This window comes from Clavelina lepadiformis, chromosome 8, assembly GCF_947623445.1.
Source record: "Clavelina lepadiformis chromosome 8, kaClaLepa1.1, whole genome shotgun sequence".
In the NCBI taxonomy this organism is placed as follows: Eukaryota; Metazoa; Chordata; class Ascidiacea; order Aplousobranchia; family Clavelinidae; genus Clavelina; species Clavelina lepadiformis.
This window is the reverse complement of record NC_135247.1, coordinates 4436213-4449942: the sequence shown is the minus strand read 5'-3', so window position 1 is coordinate 4449942 and position 13730 is coordinate 4436213. Positions and strand designations below refer to the sequence as shown.

Sequence of the window (13730 nt, the reverse complement as noted above, 5' to 3'; positions counted from 1 at the left end):
TTTAACATCATCTTTATTTCGGCACATTTTCGTTTGTTACTTGATCTTTTGATTTCAAGTTTTAAGTTTGTAAAACGCTCAAATTTGAGGGTATATAGGCCTACAACTACAACTTCAAAGTTTTTAACACTCTGTGCTCTAATTGCCACGATTTCCATAGCATACAGAATCGACATGAAAGTCAACTCTTGTTTTTTTGAAATATGGCTTACTTCGGTTGGAACGTGTTCTATAACCAGAGGTGGGCAGTCGGTACTTTGAAAGTACCGTCTGTAACGGTACTGGTAGTTGGCAAAAAATGTACCGACGGTTCCGGTAGGCCTATTCGGTACAATTTAAAAAAAGTAGTTCGGTACTTTATCGGTACTCGGTACCGGTACTTTTTGTGTAAAATATGCTGCTGCAAATGTAATGTTTGCCGCTATTATGCCCCGGTAAAGGTTACTCCAAGACAAAACATAATTGACGCTAATCGCTTGCAATTTCACTTGACATTCCTAGGTTAAAAAAGATCAGCAGATGTTAAAATTAGTATCAAGGATTAATTAACATGTATTTTTGAAAACGTACTTAATAAAATTTTGAAATTACCACGTGAAAAGTACCAAGTACCGGGATCGACTAAAATTTCTCGCAAAAAGTAATTCGGTTCAGAGATTCGATACTTTTTTCGAAAGTACAGACGGTACCGGTATCGGTACTGAAAAAGTACCATGGTACAGTAATTCGGTACTATAGTACCGCGGTACTGCCCACCTATGTCTATAATCTATATACCAAGTTCTTCGATCTCTAGCCATGCTTTCAGGTTAGGAAAAAGTTGGTTCGATGAATCTGGCGACTAATGAGACAGAGACATTTTTCACCACCTAGTAGTTTTACGTCACTTGATTGTTTGACAACGACATGTGTCATAAGCCGTATGTTAAATTACAATGGAGTGTGTTAATATCTTAGCTGAGAAAGCTGTCGCACTTTCTTAAAAATAGGGGCGTAGCAACTAAAGGGAATAGAATAGGAGAAGCTATGTTAAGCTTCTTGTTAGATGACCAGCAGCAGAAAGTTTTGAAGAAAAATAGTGGCCAGTGGAACCTTTGAGTCATAATGACTCATGGGTCCCCAATATTGTTATTAAAGTTTAAATATTTTTTCTAGACAACCTGTTCTTTATTTCTCCTATAAATTGGTTCATAGGTCCCACTCTTTCCCTACTATGGGTTATTAATTTAGTTAAATGGTAATGCAAAAATTAAGCACAAAATGCACGACCATAAAAATAAACGCAGTTTCTCTTGCCACTATAAGTTTTTATTTCATGTAAACAGTAATGAACAACTTACGAAACCTGGAAGGTCTCAACAACACAGGCCTGCAGGCTACCGTAGCCTTCAATAACTTCATTTGCTGACTCTCTCGTTTTAGTTTTTGTACTTGAGCCGCTTTTGAATTGACAATCATCCGTATAATTGCTCGCATTTTTTGTGTGGTAAACAAATTCCTTTTTATAATTGCTCGGTTAAATGCAGTAGTTTCATTAAGCTTTAGGTGCCATCTTGTAGACGTTGATGAGCAGTGCGATGTAAGTCTTGCCAGCAAGGAAACAGTTTATGAGCTTTCTGGGATCACCAGTGTTACGCTCGACAAATGTCGTGTTTGGCGTTTTAACCTTCAGACTGATTCCGATCAAATGTGCATTTCTTTGTTAGCAGCACCACATTCTCCCGATTATCTCTAATGTACAATAAACGTTTCGCAACGAGTCGACAAAAGAAACTTGGTCATGGTTGTTGGGCGCGCGGCATTGGCCCTGCCTGAGCATCTCTGTTTACAGGTTAGTGTGCCACTTTCATAATTGTATCGTATTGTTTATTTTTTGCCATAAATTTTGTGGAGTAACAATGATAACAATTACGATGCTAACCGAACATAGTTATTGCACAGAGGTCGGGAAGCTATGGCTCGCGAGCCAAATGTGGCTCTTTTGATGACGGCATCTGGCTCGCAGATAAATCTAAGCTGACATTTCTTAGCACAATTGTTACGAATAAAACTTTTTGTAATTTTCCATAACGTAACAATCAACCAGTTCAGTAAATTCAGACATTTACCGTTCTCTAAAAGTGTTGGTTTTGCTTAAAAATGCACACGTTTAGTTGCTAAATTACACTGGTTAGTGTGTTTAATATTTACCAACTTTCGTACTTGCGTAATCTAATAATGTTCAATTTTCAACTTGTAGTTTCGTACCTCCGCCATTTCCACTTCCGTTCTGCACACTGGACATTTTGTGGTAATGTCATAGAGATCTAACAACAAGCTGTGAGCATTTAGTTGTTAATTGTCTATTTGTGATTCTTAGTAACTAGTTGTTAGCATTCTATGGTCATACTCTGCGTAATGTAATAACGTAATTATGTAATGTAATATCTATAATTTTGCACTACTTTGTCCTCACTCCGATATGTAATTATTTCCGTACCTTCTCACTTCCGATACTTCCATTGATTTATTTGATTAGTGCATTAGCAGATTAGGGTGAAGTGTAATGGAGTTGGTCTTACCACTTACTTTAGGCCATCTTACGCTTCTCAACATGATGGTGACGTTATTGTCAATTTCATTTGATTCTGCGGTGCTTGGGCAACGGTATTTCAAACCTGCATATGTTGTTGTAGTGTTGGAAGTTTTGTGTTAATGGTCTAGGCTTGCTTACCTACGTTAGCCTTAACTTTTATAAGTCTGAAAGTCTAGCCTGCCACCATAGGGTCGGGTAGCCAATCTACGAAAGTACCGAGTGTTTGAATTTTATCAAAACATCGCTATTTTAATATTAATTTTTGGTCCAATTTAATGGAGTTTTTGCAGGTAGTAAGCAAGGTTCCTCTTCTAACTGTATACCAAATTTCAAGTCTCTACGTACAATACTAAGCTCCATCGCGTCAAACTTGCCCACCTCGGAAAAACCTGATTTTGAAGCCTAAACGAAATTTAAATGTCAAGTGCAACAACTGTAATATCTTACAAAAGAAGCGAGGTGGAGAGACCTTTTTTCAAACACTTAATTCCTCTATGGTTTAAATTTTTGCAAACTTTCTTTTCTGTAAGTTTTTTTTAAATGCTTTTCTCTGCTTGGGTCTGAATTTTGTGTCGGAGCTAGTGTATGAAAAAGATCGACTATGACAAAATGCGTTGTTGTCGATAGCAAATTAAAGTTACTCGAAGTCTTTGGAAAAGTAGGGTACGATAACGGATACGTTAACAGAGATATTTGTAAACTGATTTAAGTCACATATATATATTAAAATAAAATACTTAACAAGCTTATTTACTTTCCTGCTCTTATTTACCTTTGCATTGAGAAATAATTGAGGCGATATGGCTATGTCGTGACGACAATCTTTTCCATTTTGAATATATATATCAGTTGGCCGGTACAGAAGCAGGTAATCAAAGCATGCTAGTCCAGTCAGCTTGCACATACTGTTGGGTTTTAATTATTGCCAATGGAATTTAGCCTACCATCGATTTTTTTGTTTGCTTATGTAAAGTATCCCGCAATTTACCATTATACTGCTCGTTTTTGCGTTTGCTAGCATCGTAGATCAAGTCTTCAACCACTGGGTGATGGAAACAATTTGTTAAGTTTACCTGACATTTTCCGGTGATATTTGAAGAAAAAATTTGCAGATTAAAGATGAATTTACTAATAAAATATCGTTCAAATTAAAATTTGAATACCCATGTATTCGAAATTCTTGTTTAGTCATCCTTGTAATTATATAAGCGAAATCACAAGAAAATGCATGTAATGATCAGTCTGTTGTTACACAGACTTTTGTACTTATCTTTATACAGGATGCTTATCTTGTGATGACGTCAACTTTGTGATAGACAACAATATAGTATTAAAATCTTTGTCTCTGTGCCAGTGAAAGTTTTTCTTGACTCAAATTTGGTGATGATTCTTCATTGTTTGTGTCCCAGTTTTTGAACTATTCTCTGTATATTTTTTGTTTGACTGTTTAGTGTTTATGGTTTTGCCATCATAGCATAGCTTTGATAGTAGGTGATAAGAATGAAAAATTCCTAAAATTCTATAAGCTTGCCATATTTCAAATTTTCCCTGTAGGATGCAATAACCTTTTCTGGGTGTAGTTAACTTTTTATTTGATCATTCATGGAACTTTGACTAAATATAGAAAGATGTCATGTGCCAGGTACGGGAACATCTTAAATGGCAAGTAGTGAAACAAGAAACATGTGTATTCAAAAACCGTTTAAACAAACATATACCGTATATACTTGAGTATAGGTCGACCTCATGTATAGGTGAACCCCTACTTTTTTCACTGAAAATCAGAGATATTTTTATTCTCTTGTGTATAGGTCGACTAGCTTCTTCCCGGCACTACCATTCGGTGGTTCAACTAAGTATTGGCATCGACATACCATAAGAAAATTTTAAGGATAGGTTAGAGTTCACCACTAAGTGACGCTAACTGAAATTTTTGCATCATAAACATTTAACTGACTGTACCTCAGTAACTTACCGTTCCCCAATCTTGGTCTTCTTTTAACCAAACTTGTCTTCATAATGAACTTTTTAGCCTAGCTTGCCAGTACTTGCGTAGCAATTGCATAACTGTAAACTTCAGCAGCACTTCTTTAAGGCAAGCCTATAAGGAACTTGCCTGACGCAAGTCATATTCATTTCGTGCGTGCAAGCGTCACATGATATTCATCTCGTGCAAGCACCAGGCGTGGGAGTTGTTATGAAACTATTTATACGAGATCGCCAGCAAGCGCAACAAATTCACGGCAAAGTTTAATCTAACCATTGTTGAATTTGCCGAAAAAACTAACAATTCTGCTTCTGCCCAGGAGTTGTGTCATGCGTCAGTCACCGTGCTGTCAGCTGGACTAGGAGGTTTTACTCTGGCTTGTCCCGTGTATAGGTCAATCGCTGCTTTTTAAGGTGAAAATCAGTTGTGAAAATCTCGAGTATACACAGTATATACCTTGATTTTTTTCAGTTTCTAACAATTTTTTTTATTGGAAAAGCAAAGCAATATGAAAAAGTTTATGTTCAATTCATATATAATAATTCTTTTCTTCTGTGAAATTATCTCTCCTAATTATGAAGAAAGGGAGAATAACACTTACATAATGATGGGCTAAAAACAAAATTAAAGAAATACCTAATCCCACCATGTACATTTATGTTTCATGTGTTTGTTGAATCATACAAAATGTGCAATGATATTAGCAACATTGAGGTCTAAAAGCACAATCAATTCTAACAACTAGCTTTGGTTAGTGCTACTTGTAACTGACAAACAATTATGAAACTTTCGTAATTACCCAAATTAGAATGTTTGCATGTTTTGTCAAAATTTATGAAAATGTGAAAAGCCCAAGTCACCCAACGTGAGGTTATTTGGTGTATTGAAGTGGTGGATTAGGTTAGAGGTGTAGGATTAACTCAAGTTACGCACATAGTCTATTCAATTGTTTTGCAACGTTTAGGGCTGAATAAACTCAAAAAGTTTTATTAAAGCTAACAATATTTTATGGTCAGCTTGGAACACTTCTGCAATAGCTTTACACTATACTTTAAGCTGATCAATCATTCAACCATTGTTGGTTGTTTGTTTAGGTCAGTTATGCCATAAAATGTGAAATGTATTTGCGAAGACTGACAGGTCAACACTGAACAAGATTCACCTCTTCTATTTGTTTGTCATAGGTGCTAGTATTTTTTTTGAACTTACTCTTTAAGATTTTGCATATTGAACTAGCCTATTGAAAATGCTGTCAATTACTGTGAAAACCATGGACTCTCAGTCCAGGCAATTTGACATAGAGGAGAATGTAAGTTTCATGTATATATATATATACCTATTAATGTATTATATGGTTTAGACTTTTATGCAGCTAAAATACGCAGTTTTTAAAATCAGGTATGTATTTTTGGTTACAAGTTAATGTAAGATGTATACGTACACTATTGCAGTTTTGTTTCATCAAATTTTTGTTTTTAGATTACAGTTAAGGATTTCAAGAACCACATTCAAAGCAGTGTAAATGTGCCGGCAAATCAACAACGATTAATCTATCAAGGACGTGTTCTTGCTGATGATTTTAAGCTTTCGAAAGGTATATAATATATTGTTTCCAAAAGTATTATTGTTTGTTTGAGATTAGATGTAACTATGTCTGCATGACAAGTTTTTTTGGCAACACTCTTAGGCTTTTATATGGTACCGTATAATGTGTTTAGAGAACATGTTCCTAAAAAATGCATTATAGTAATACAAGACCTATTGTATCACTGACCAGTGTGTTATTAAATGAATAAACTTTCTAGATCATGATGGGAAAGTTTTCCATCTGGTTCAACGGATACCAGTTGGTGTTACTTCAGGAGGAGGCAGTTCCACTAGTTCAACTTCCACCACTTCTTCGTCACAAACAAATCAACAAACCAATACAAACACCTATAATCCTGCTCAACTTGTGAGTTAAACTGTAATTTTAATGTAGTACAGGTCTTTGCTGTCAAATTTACCAGATCTGTGTTGTTTTTAATCTCTGTGTGCTTATCTAGTCACAGATGATATTCCAACAAGCTATGGGCGGATTAATGAATGCTACAAATCTGACTGCACCCAATGTCAGTGTAAAAATTACTTATTTTGCTATACTATAGTATTTACTTCTATCATATTTTACCATTAATTTATACTGGTGTTTTCTGTTATTACTTCATTCATTTAACTATATATACCTGTAATCTTATTTGGCAAATATGTACAAATACTTTCATAATAAGTTGGCAAATAAATGTTTTAAATAATTTTCAGGCATCGAACCGTAATCTTCCTGGGGAGCAGATGTTCAATATTCATATTGAAATGAATACGACCCAAGCACCTGGTTCAGTAACACGTGCAACAACTAATACAACTGCAGTTCCTGGTAGACCACGTAACCAACGAGCAGGTAATATAACCTATTCATGCAAAGCACTACTTGCAGCAATGTTTCTTGAGTGGTTTGTGTAATTCATATGGTATGTGCCTCATTCAACTCACAACTAGGATGGTGATTTTACAATTAGGGATGTACCAATATAATTTCTAAACTCATTGCACCTCTCATAGCCCTAGTCACGTCATAATTGTGCAACATTTGCTTGACTTATATTGCTTGTATTCAGGCCACAGTGCTCCAAGACAAGAGCTTCAGGCTCTGGATAGAATCTTTACCCACTTGGACACAGTATTGGGTGAACTGGAGGTAAGCTATTAGCATTTGATGTCCACATATCGCGCTGATGTACCTGTGATTGAACTTGTCACTTGTTGGAATATATTCTTTCTTTTAGCGGCTTAATTACGAGGTACCCAGTGCAGAACAGCAAAGCACATCAGCTCCAAAAAGCAGTGCAGGTGAGGAATCTGAAGCTGGTCAAGGTGAAGTATTTGCAAATGACTTTGACCAACCTGAAGTGACAGATGAACCAATGGATGCAAGCTCTGGTAAACTGAAGTCTCCTTGACCGATAATACCGATATAATTAATTAATAATTACCGATAATGTATGTTTCTCGTCGTTTGATGCTTTCAGTTATGTCAAACCATTAACGTGACGCATCCGTTGTTTTGTAATTATTCACAGTATTATGGGTTTACTTTTTTATTGTGTCAATATTAACAAAAGATGCCACTTCAAGTGATGCTTCAGAAAGTCCTGCATCATCCACAACTTCAGGCCCTGCTCAACCAGAACCAGCTTCTGCCAGTTCAGCGGGCAGATCCACTTGTGTGAAGTAGGCTACGATTTTACTATGGCTTTTTATTGTTTATAATGTGTTTTGTAGTTTTTGTTTGGAATTGTGTGTATGTTATTCACAGTCATCCATCCCTTGGTGAGCTTGGAACCCACTTCCAAAGAATGTTGGACATGCAACGTAGAATGGAGCCGTACTTGAACCGACTTGTAGAATTCCTTAACACTGACCCAGCTTTCAGCAGTACCCAGGTAACTGCTGGTTGTATTGGAACCAGTAAGCTTCTACTGTACTGGGCTTTACTAACAGTTGGAAATCGAGCCGCTATTGACTTTTTCAGAGCCCAGAATACCATTCAACTGCTCGAATGCTGACATTGACCTTGCAAACCCAACAGATGATGGCTGACATACAGAGAAGATTGTCAAGAGTTGTGATTCCACTTGGTCGAACTCCACCACGATCCATGCTGTTGCGTGGTCCACCTGGTGTTATGCATCCTCCACGAGGTTTTTTAAATATGTTTTGTTCTCATAGAAACATTCAACTTCTGTGAAACATCCTTCTGGTTTTTGTAAACTATTCACCGTGATATACATAAAATGGGAAAATGTATTCTTGTTTAATCTCTGACTCTGTTTCTTTAACAGTTATCACTTGATATTGTTCCTACCAGGTGCAGTTAGAGCTGTTAATCTGGTGCAAGGAGGAGCAGCCATCCCAGGTATGCAGAGCGCTCCTGCATCTGCTCCTCGTCAACAGCCTGCTCCTCGTTTCAGTGCTCATATTCGACCCCCAATGCCATTTGCTGGTGTACATGTACATCCTCCATTGGTAAAATAGTTCTCAAAGTTGTTAAATTAATTGTTAAGCTGAACAATTCTTCAGTATGGTAGGTTGCGTTTTGTAAGATTTTTCAACCCAGTATTTTATGCGAATGTTGATAAGATTTTTTAAATCTTTTTTTACGTCTAGATTCCACCCATGCCACCAGGAATGCATGTGAGAGTGTAAGTTTGTTGCAAATACCGTGATGATATTTTAACTGAAGAATTATGTTCTAGAAAATAGAGCATCTCTTTCAATAGCAGCGATCAGTTTGTTTCGTTCCATTCCAACTATGTCGTAATTTTTGTGTTACAGCATGAGAACACCAGTACCCTCTAACGCTCCAACAGGATCATTTGGCAATGTCCCAACAGCAACAAACACAGGAAGTGCTCGAGCCAATTCTCAGAGCTCTGGTGGTACTACTGGCGCAAGTATTAACCCAGCAACAACAGCAGCTGCTGTTGGTGCCGGTATGAACCAGCAAACTGGAACACGTGTTGATGTAGCTCCCCCAGTATATACGGTCCAGGTCAGTGAATCATAAATAAATATTCAGAAGATTTTTAAGTATTTTTTCCATTCACTGCATTTCACTGTCATATTCTATGATCCCCATAGATCAATGCATCCATTCAACCGCATGTAGTTATTTCTGTCATGCCAAATGCTACTGTGTCCAGTACTTCCACAACCACTTCAGCCAGCACAAGGAATTTCAACCAGCAGCCAAGTCAGGCCAGCACTGGTTTGCCAGGCGCACCGACCAGCGTGGTGAGTTTTACCTTGGAAAAGTTTTGTTGTCTGGGTACTGGGAAATATTTTAGGTCATAAAGTAGCACATTGCACACATTAAAGTAGCAAGTAGTTGATCGTGTGAAAACTTTTGTTAATGTCAATTCATTGCTTTAAACTTTACATATTTGTAGCCTGGCAACACCAGCTTTTCCGGCAACGTGCCAAACATTCCTGGTGAGTATATGGTATACCAAAAGCACAAGGTTATCTGTTAGGTAATTTCTGAAAAATCAAGTACGAATTTGCTTTTATTTACAAACAGGTGTGCCACAAAATGTCTTGTCATCATTATTTCAGTCAATAGCCAGGCCAGGTGAACAAGATGGGCCTGCACCAACCGCGCAAGGATTTCTCGTTGTCGGTCCTCCTGGGGGTGAGGTGAGAGCCTGTTCCCATTTTGTGCGACAACAGTTTCTTTTTGGATGTGTAGTTGTGTACTAAGTCATAGCTCATTTGTACCCATGCAGGCGGTTCCGCTAAATGATAGCGTTTATCGTTGTTTGTTGTTTTGATAGAATCAAATTGTTCAGGATGTGTCAAACATTATCGGACACACAGTCATGAACGTAATGCAAAGCACTTTGTCAGGTAAGAATAAACACTAGAAAGTAACATGTTATACGTTGTCAAACGCTTTGTTATGACAGAATGATGTTACTGGGATTTGTGTAAGTTTGTTTTGCGATTTGCAGGTGCCAATTCATCAGCACCCACTACTGGAAGCACCACAACAGTGTCATCCACACAAACTAGGCGTGCAGACAGCAGTGCATATACTCAGACTACTTCTACTACTGCAAGTCAAAGCAGTTCCTCGCAAACTTCAATTGCAACGAACAATAACAGCTCACAAACACCATCTGCTAAAGCTGACACCTCTTCAGTATCCGGCACAACTGCTACCACAACATCTACCACATCTGCTCCACTGGCTTCCACCAAAAATCTCTCACCACCGGCATCTATTGCTTCCACAACGGCGGCCAGTACCTCTTCTGCTGCTACTGCTGCTCCATCGTCTTCTGCGTCGATTCCTTCTCTAGCCACGTCATCAGAGAGCTCCAAGTCTGCATCTTCTGTGTCGGTGAGCACATTTGCTGATGAAAGGAATGGAAAAGAACCAAAGAAAGGAAAACCAGCAGATAAGAAGAGTGACAAAGCTGCGCCTAAAGAAGATCAGTCGAGAAGCAAATCACCTCCTCGCCCCACAAGGCCCAGACGAGTACCGAGAGCTGAAAATTTTTCTGACAGTAAATTTAACTTTTATTCATTTTATGACTATGTAAACTCAACTGAATGGTCAATCCATAAAACTACGTGAAAGTTCTGTTGTCGTCTTGGTTTTACTTAGCGTGTAAATGATGTTCAATTTTTGTTTAGGAACTCCCGAACAACAAGTTGAAGACTTGACAGAAATAATAGTTTCTCATGGTGGCGGTGAGATGTTATATATAACTAATAATCATTAATCAATTGTTTGCATTGCCAACATTGTGCTGTTTATTAAAGAAGACTTGTTTCCAGGAATTCCAGTTAATAGGCTCCTCAACAGCTTTTTCATAGACATGGTTGGTTAGATATTTGATTTTTATAATACAGGTGAAAACGCTGGTGCAGCACTTCGCGAGCTTCTGAATCTCCAGACCAGAATGTCAGGTACCATAAAATATATTACAGATATCATGAAAAACTTTGTGTAGACCCAAATTAACAGAGCTCACAAAGAAAGTTACATCTTAAGATTTACTCATAAAATTAAATTGATCCTTCATACTTTAACTTCCAAACATTAGGTGGTCCAGATGTGGCGAGAGTTCTTGGTCAAGACCGTCGTTCACAACCACGAGGTAGTAATATCGTTAAATACAGTGCGGTTGTCTTGCATTGATTTAAACAGTAGTGTATCTAAAAAGAAAGTATTTTACCCAGTTGCCCCAAGGTCAACGCGCTCTGCTGCAGAAAACCGCATGCCAGGACAATCACATTCTAGAGAGGTAGAAGTACTGGCACGTGCGCTTGCGCCAGGCCACAAATCACATATCGACAAGGACATTCCAGCAAAGGAATTCATTCGCTTGCTTGGTTACGATGTTCCAGATTTGACCAGCGATAAAAATTGTAAGTCCTTGAAGATTTATTTTTGCTTAAAGCCTTATTAACTAACCTTTACTGCATTTTAACATCTTTTATATTTTCTTAAAGCTCTCGTTGCAAAGATAATGGACACAATAGCAGCAGAACTAACATGCACAGAAATCGTTGGCATTGTGAAAGATGACCCAGAACCATTAAACCGTATTCGTCCTATTTTGAAAAAACTTTACAGCGCAGAGTTCTTTGGTGGCAGAGACCCAACATGTGTTGAGGACATTGAAGTGAGCTTTAAACCGAGTACTGCACAGTCTGTCGTTGGTTTTTCAAGTATGAATATTTTCTCACTAAATATGATATAAAACAGGCCTTTCCTACATCTCTCCGGGAAGCTATCAATGATTATGTGAATGTATTTTTTGAAACTGCCAAGGGAAAACCTGATTACGATGTCGTTGAATCAAACCTATCTTTTTTTCGTCATGCATTCAAGAAAGCTTTAGGAATATTGTACTTATCAGGTATGTCATTTTCTTATGGCTGTTTTCTATGTGACTTTGTAATAGGAATATCTGTCATGTCAGTTTATTGTTTAACATCTCTTCAGGCAACAAATCATTTGCGAACGACATGAGCCAGCATATTCGTTTTGTGATTGCTGCGTGGGTGGCCTTGAACGATTTTATCTTAATTGGTGGAAAGACTCAATTGACTCCGTTGCTCAAGAATTATAAGGTTTTATTTTCAACCAGTTGCAAATTCAAGTCAATAACTAAGTACAGCATTTTTTCGAAAAACATCTCGATGGTTTTAAACAAAAATTAAGATGGTGACGTGGTAAACGCCTATACACTATTCGAAAGGCTATCAACGGTTTTCCTCATTTTTAATAACATCAAAGTTAACCTTTTTACAGTACTTTCAACCAAACGATGCCGCCGTAATCCGTTTGATTGAGGCATTCTATGTAGAAGGTGTCAAAGCGCCGTTGGAAAATTTTATGGATTACCTCCTCTCATTTGCAACTATCACACCGGAACAAAGAAATAAATTTGTTCGCAAGCTGCCCTCAGCACAGCAAGACGCCATGGTTGTGGACGTAAGAGTGAAATATAAAATCAGTTGTGTGTCTCAGTAAGTATTTACTGCTAAATTGTTGTATGTTTAAGTATCGTTAATGCTTATTATCGCGTCCCAGGTACCTTCCACCTCGACTGGCGCTGATAAGAAAGGCGAGCATAAGAATAGCGTGCAATCAGATGGGGATGACTCCACGTCCGCCGCAGCAGGTACAGTGCTGCATATTTTGCTTTACAGATTTCTTGTACAAGCCAACCTTGGGCATCTTTGCCTTCTAACACGTATCATTGGTAGCAGCCACGACGAGCGATACCGATGAAGACTGGAAGAAAGTCGTTCCTGCTGAATGGGTAGACACGATTGCAAGCGATGTTGAAAAACAGAAGAATCTAACGCCACAGCTTCCTTTCAGTGATGCCTATAAGGCTGGCATGCCTGCTAACAAGCGAAGAAAGGTTAGGGCTTTTGTTCTTCGAAGCTCAAACTTAACCTTTTATGATGACTCACTGTTCTATCATACTGGTTAAACTCGCATGAGCTTTTTCGTTAAGTTTGTTTTTTCCTAGGTAGCCTCTTAACTGATGTACGCCAACAGAAAGTTTATTCCGACAACAGCTGGCCGTCAAGTTGATTGCCTTCTATTGGATGCTTTAACTTTTCAAATTTTTGTCGCTATCGGCAAAAGGCGCGAACAATTTGTCTTCATTGTAAAACCATTGTATTATAATTTTTGAAGTGTGTTTTGTTGCAAAATTTATCCCGTTTATCGCAAAAGCCTTAATTATTGCTGGATATACGATATCCGCCTGCTATTTTCCATTTGTGTCGATTCGGTGCTTTGGTGAAAACTCAACCGCCGATTGTATGTTTAGGCCGTTTTATGTTTATGTCCACGTTGATTGAAGCTTGTCTGTTCGCGAAACTTTTAAGGCTGGAATGTTATCATTTGCTGTGTAGGGATTTTTATCGAATTCCAGAGAAGCAATATCAGATGCTTAATTTTATGGTCCCCAGTCTGGCTATCTATAGCGTGCCGGTTGTATATACGGCGCTTGTGACGTGAAATAAAAGACACAACTATGAAGTACTGTAATCCTGCAAAATTTTCAGCTTTAGGACACATTCAAGTGCCGAAGACTA

General features: G+C 37.9%; 1 protein-coding gene across 3 annotated transcripts; it reads left to right on the top strand.

Moving 5' to 3' along the window:
• The first annotated feature begins 5735 nt into the window (after nucleotides 1–5735).
• On the top strand, nucleotides 5736–13674 carry LOC143469246 (uncharacterized). 3 transcript variants are annotated; one of them, XM_076966883.1, is made up of 29 exons: nucleotides 5736–5871; nucleotides 6042–6156; nucleotides 6368–6516; nucleotides 6608–6673; nucleotides 6864–7002; nucleotides 7220–7299; nucleotides 7388–7541; nucleotides 7724–7832; nucleotides 7918–8044; nucleotides 8134–8302; nucleotides 8470–8627; nucleotides 8769–8803; nucleotides 8937–9153; nucleotides 9243–9395; nucleotides 9551–9593; nucleotides 9682–9797; nucleotides 9935–10007; nucleotides 10112–10669; nucleotides 10800–10856; nucleotides 11019–11075; nucleotides 11213–11266; nucleotides 11349–11537; nucleotides 11622–11794; nucleotides 11878–12031; nucleotides 12118–12245; nucleotides 12427–12609; nucleotides 12709–12799; nucleotides 12888–13045; nucleotides 13157–13674. In XM_076966883.1, the coding sequence occupies exons 1-29, from the start codon at nucleotides 5809–5811 to the stop codon at nucleotides 13166–13168; spliced, it is 3780 nt and encodes a 1259-aa protein (XP_076822998.1). In that variant the 5' UTR covers nucleotides 5736–5808; the 3' UTR covers nucleotides 13169–13674. The 3 variants fall into 3 exon arrangements, with proteins under 3 accessions (XP_076822998.1, XP_076822997.1, XP_076822996.1); XM_076966882.1 differs by having other exon boundaries at nucleotides 12885–13045; nucleotides 13161–13674; XM_076966881.1 differs by having other exon boundaries at nucleotides 12885–13045.
• The last annotated feature ends 56 nt before the right edge of the window (nucleotides 13675–13730 follow it).

Coding starts and splice junctions, on each gene's coding strand:
- LOC143469246 (XM_076966882.1), top strand. CDS start 5,809: ATGCTGTCAATTACTGTGAAAACCATGGACTCTCAGTCCAGGCAATTT. Junction 11,795..11,877: donor CATGTGTTGAGGACATTGAA/GTGAGCTTTAAA, acceptor GATATAAAACAG/GCCTTTCCTACATCTCTCCG. Junction 12,800..12,884: donor CTCCACGTCCGCCGCAGCAG/GTACAGTGCTGC, acceptor TATCATTGGTAG/CAGCCACGACGAGCGATACC.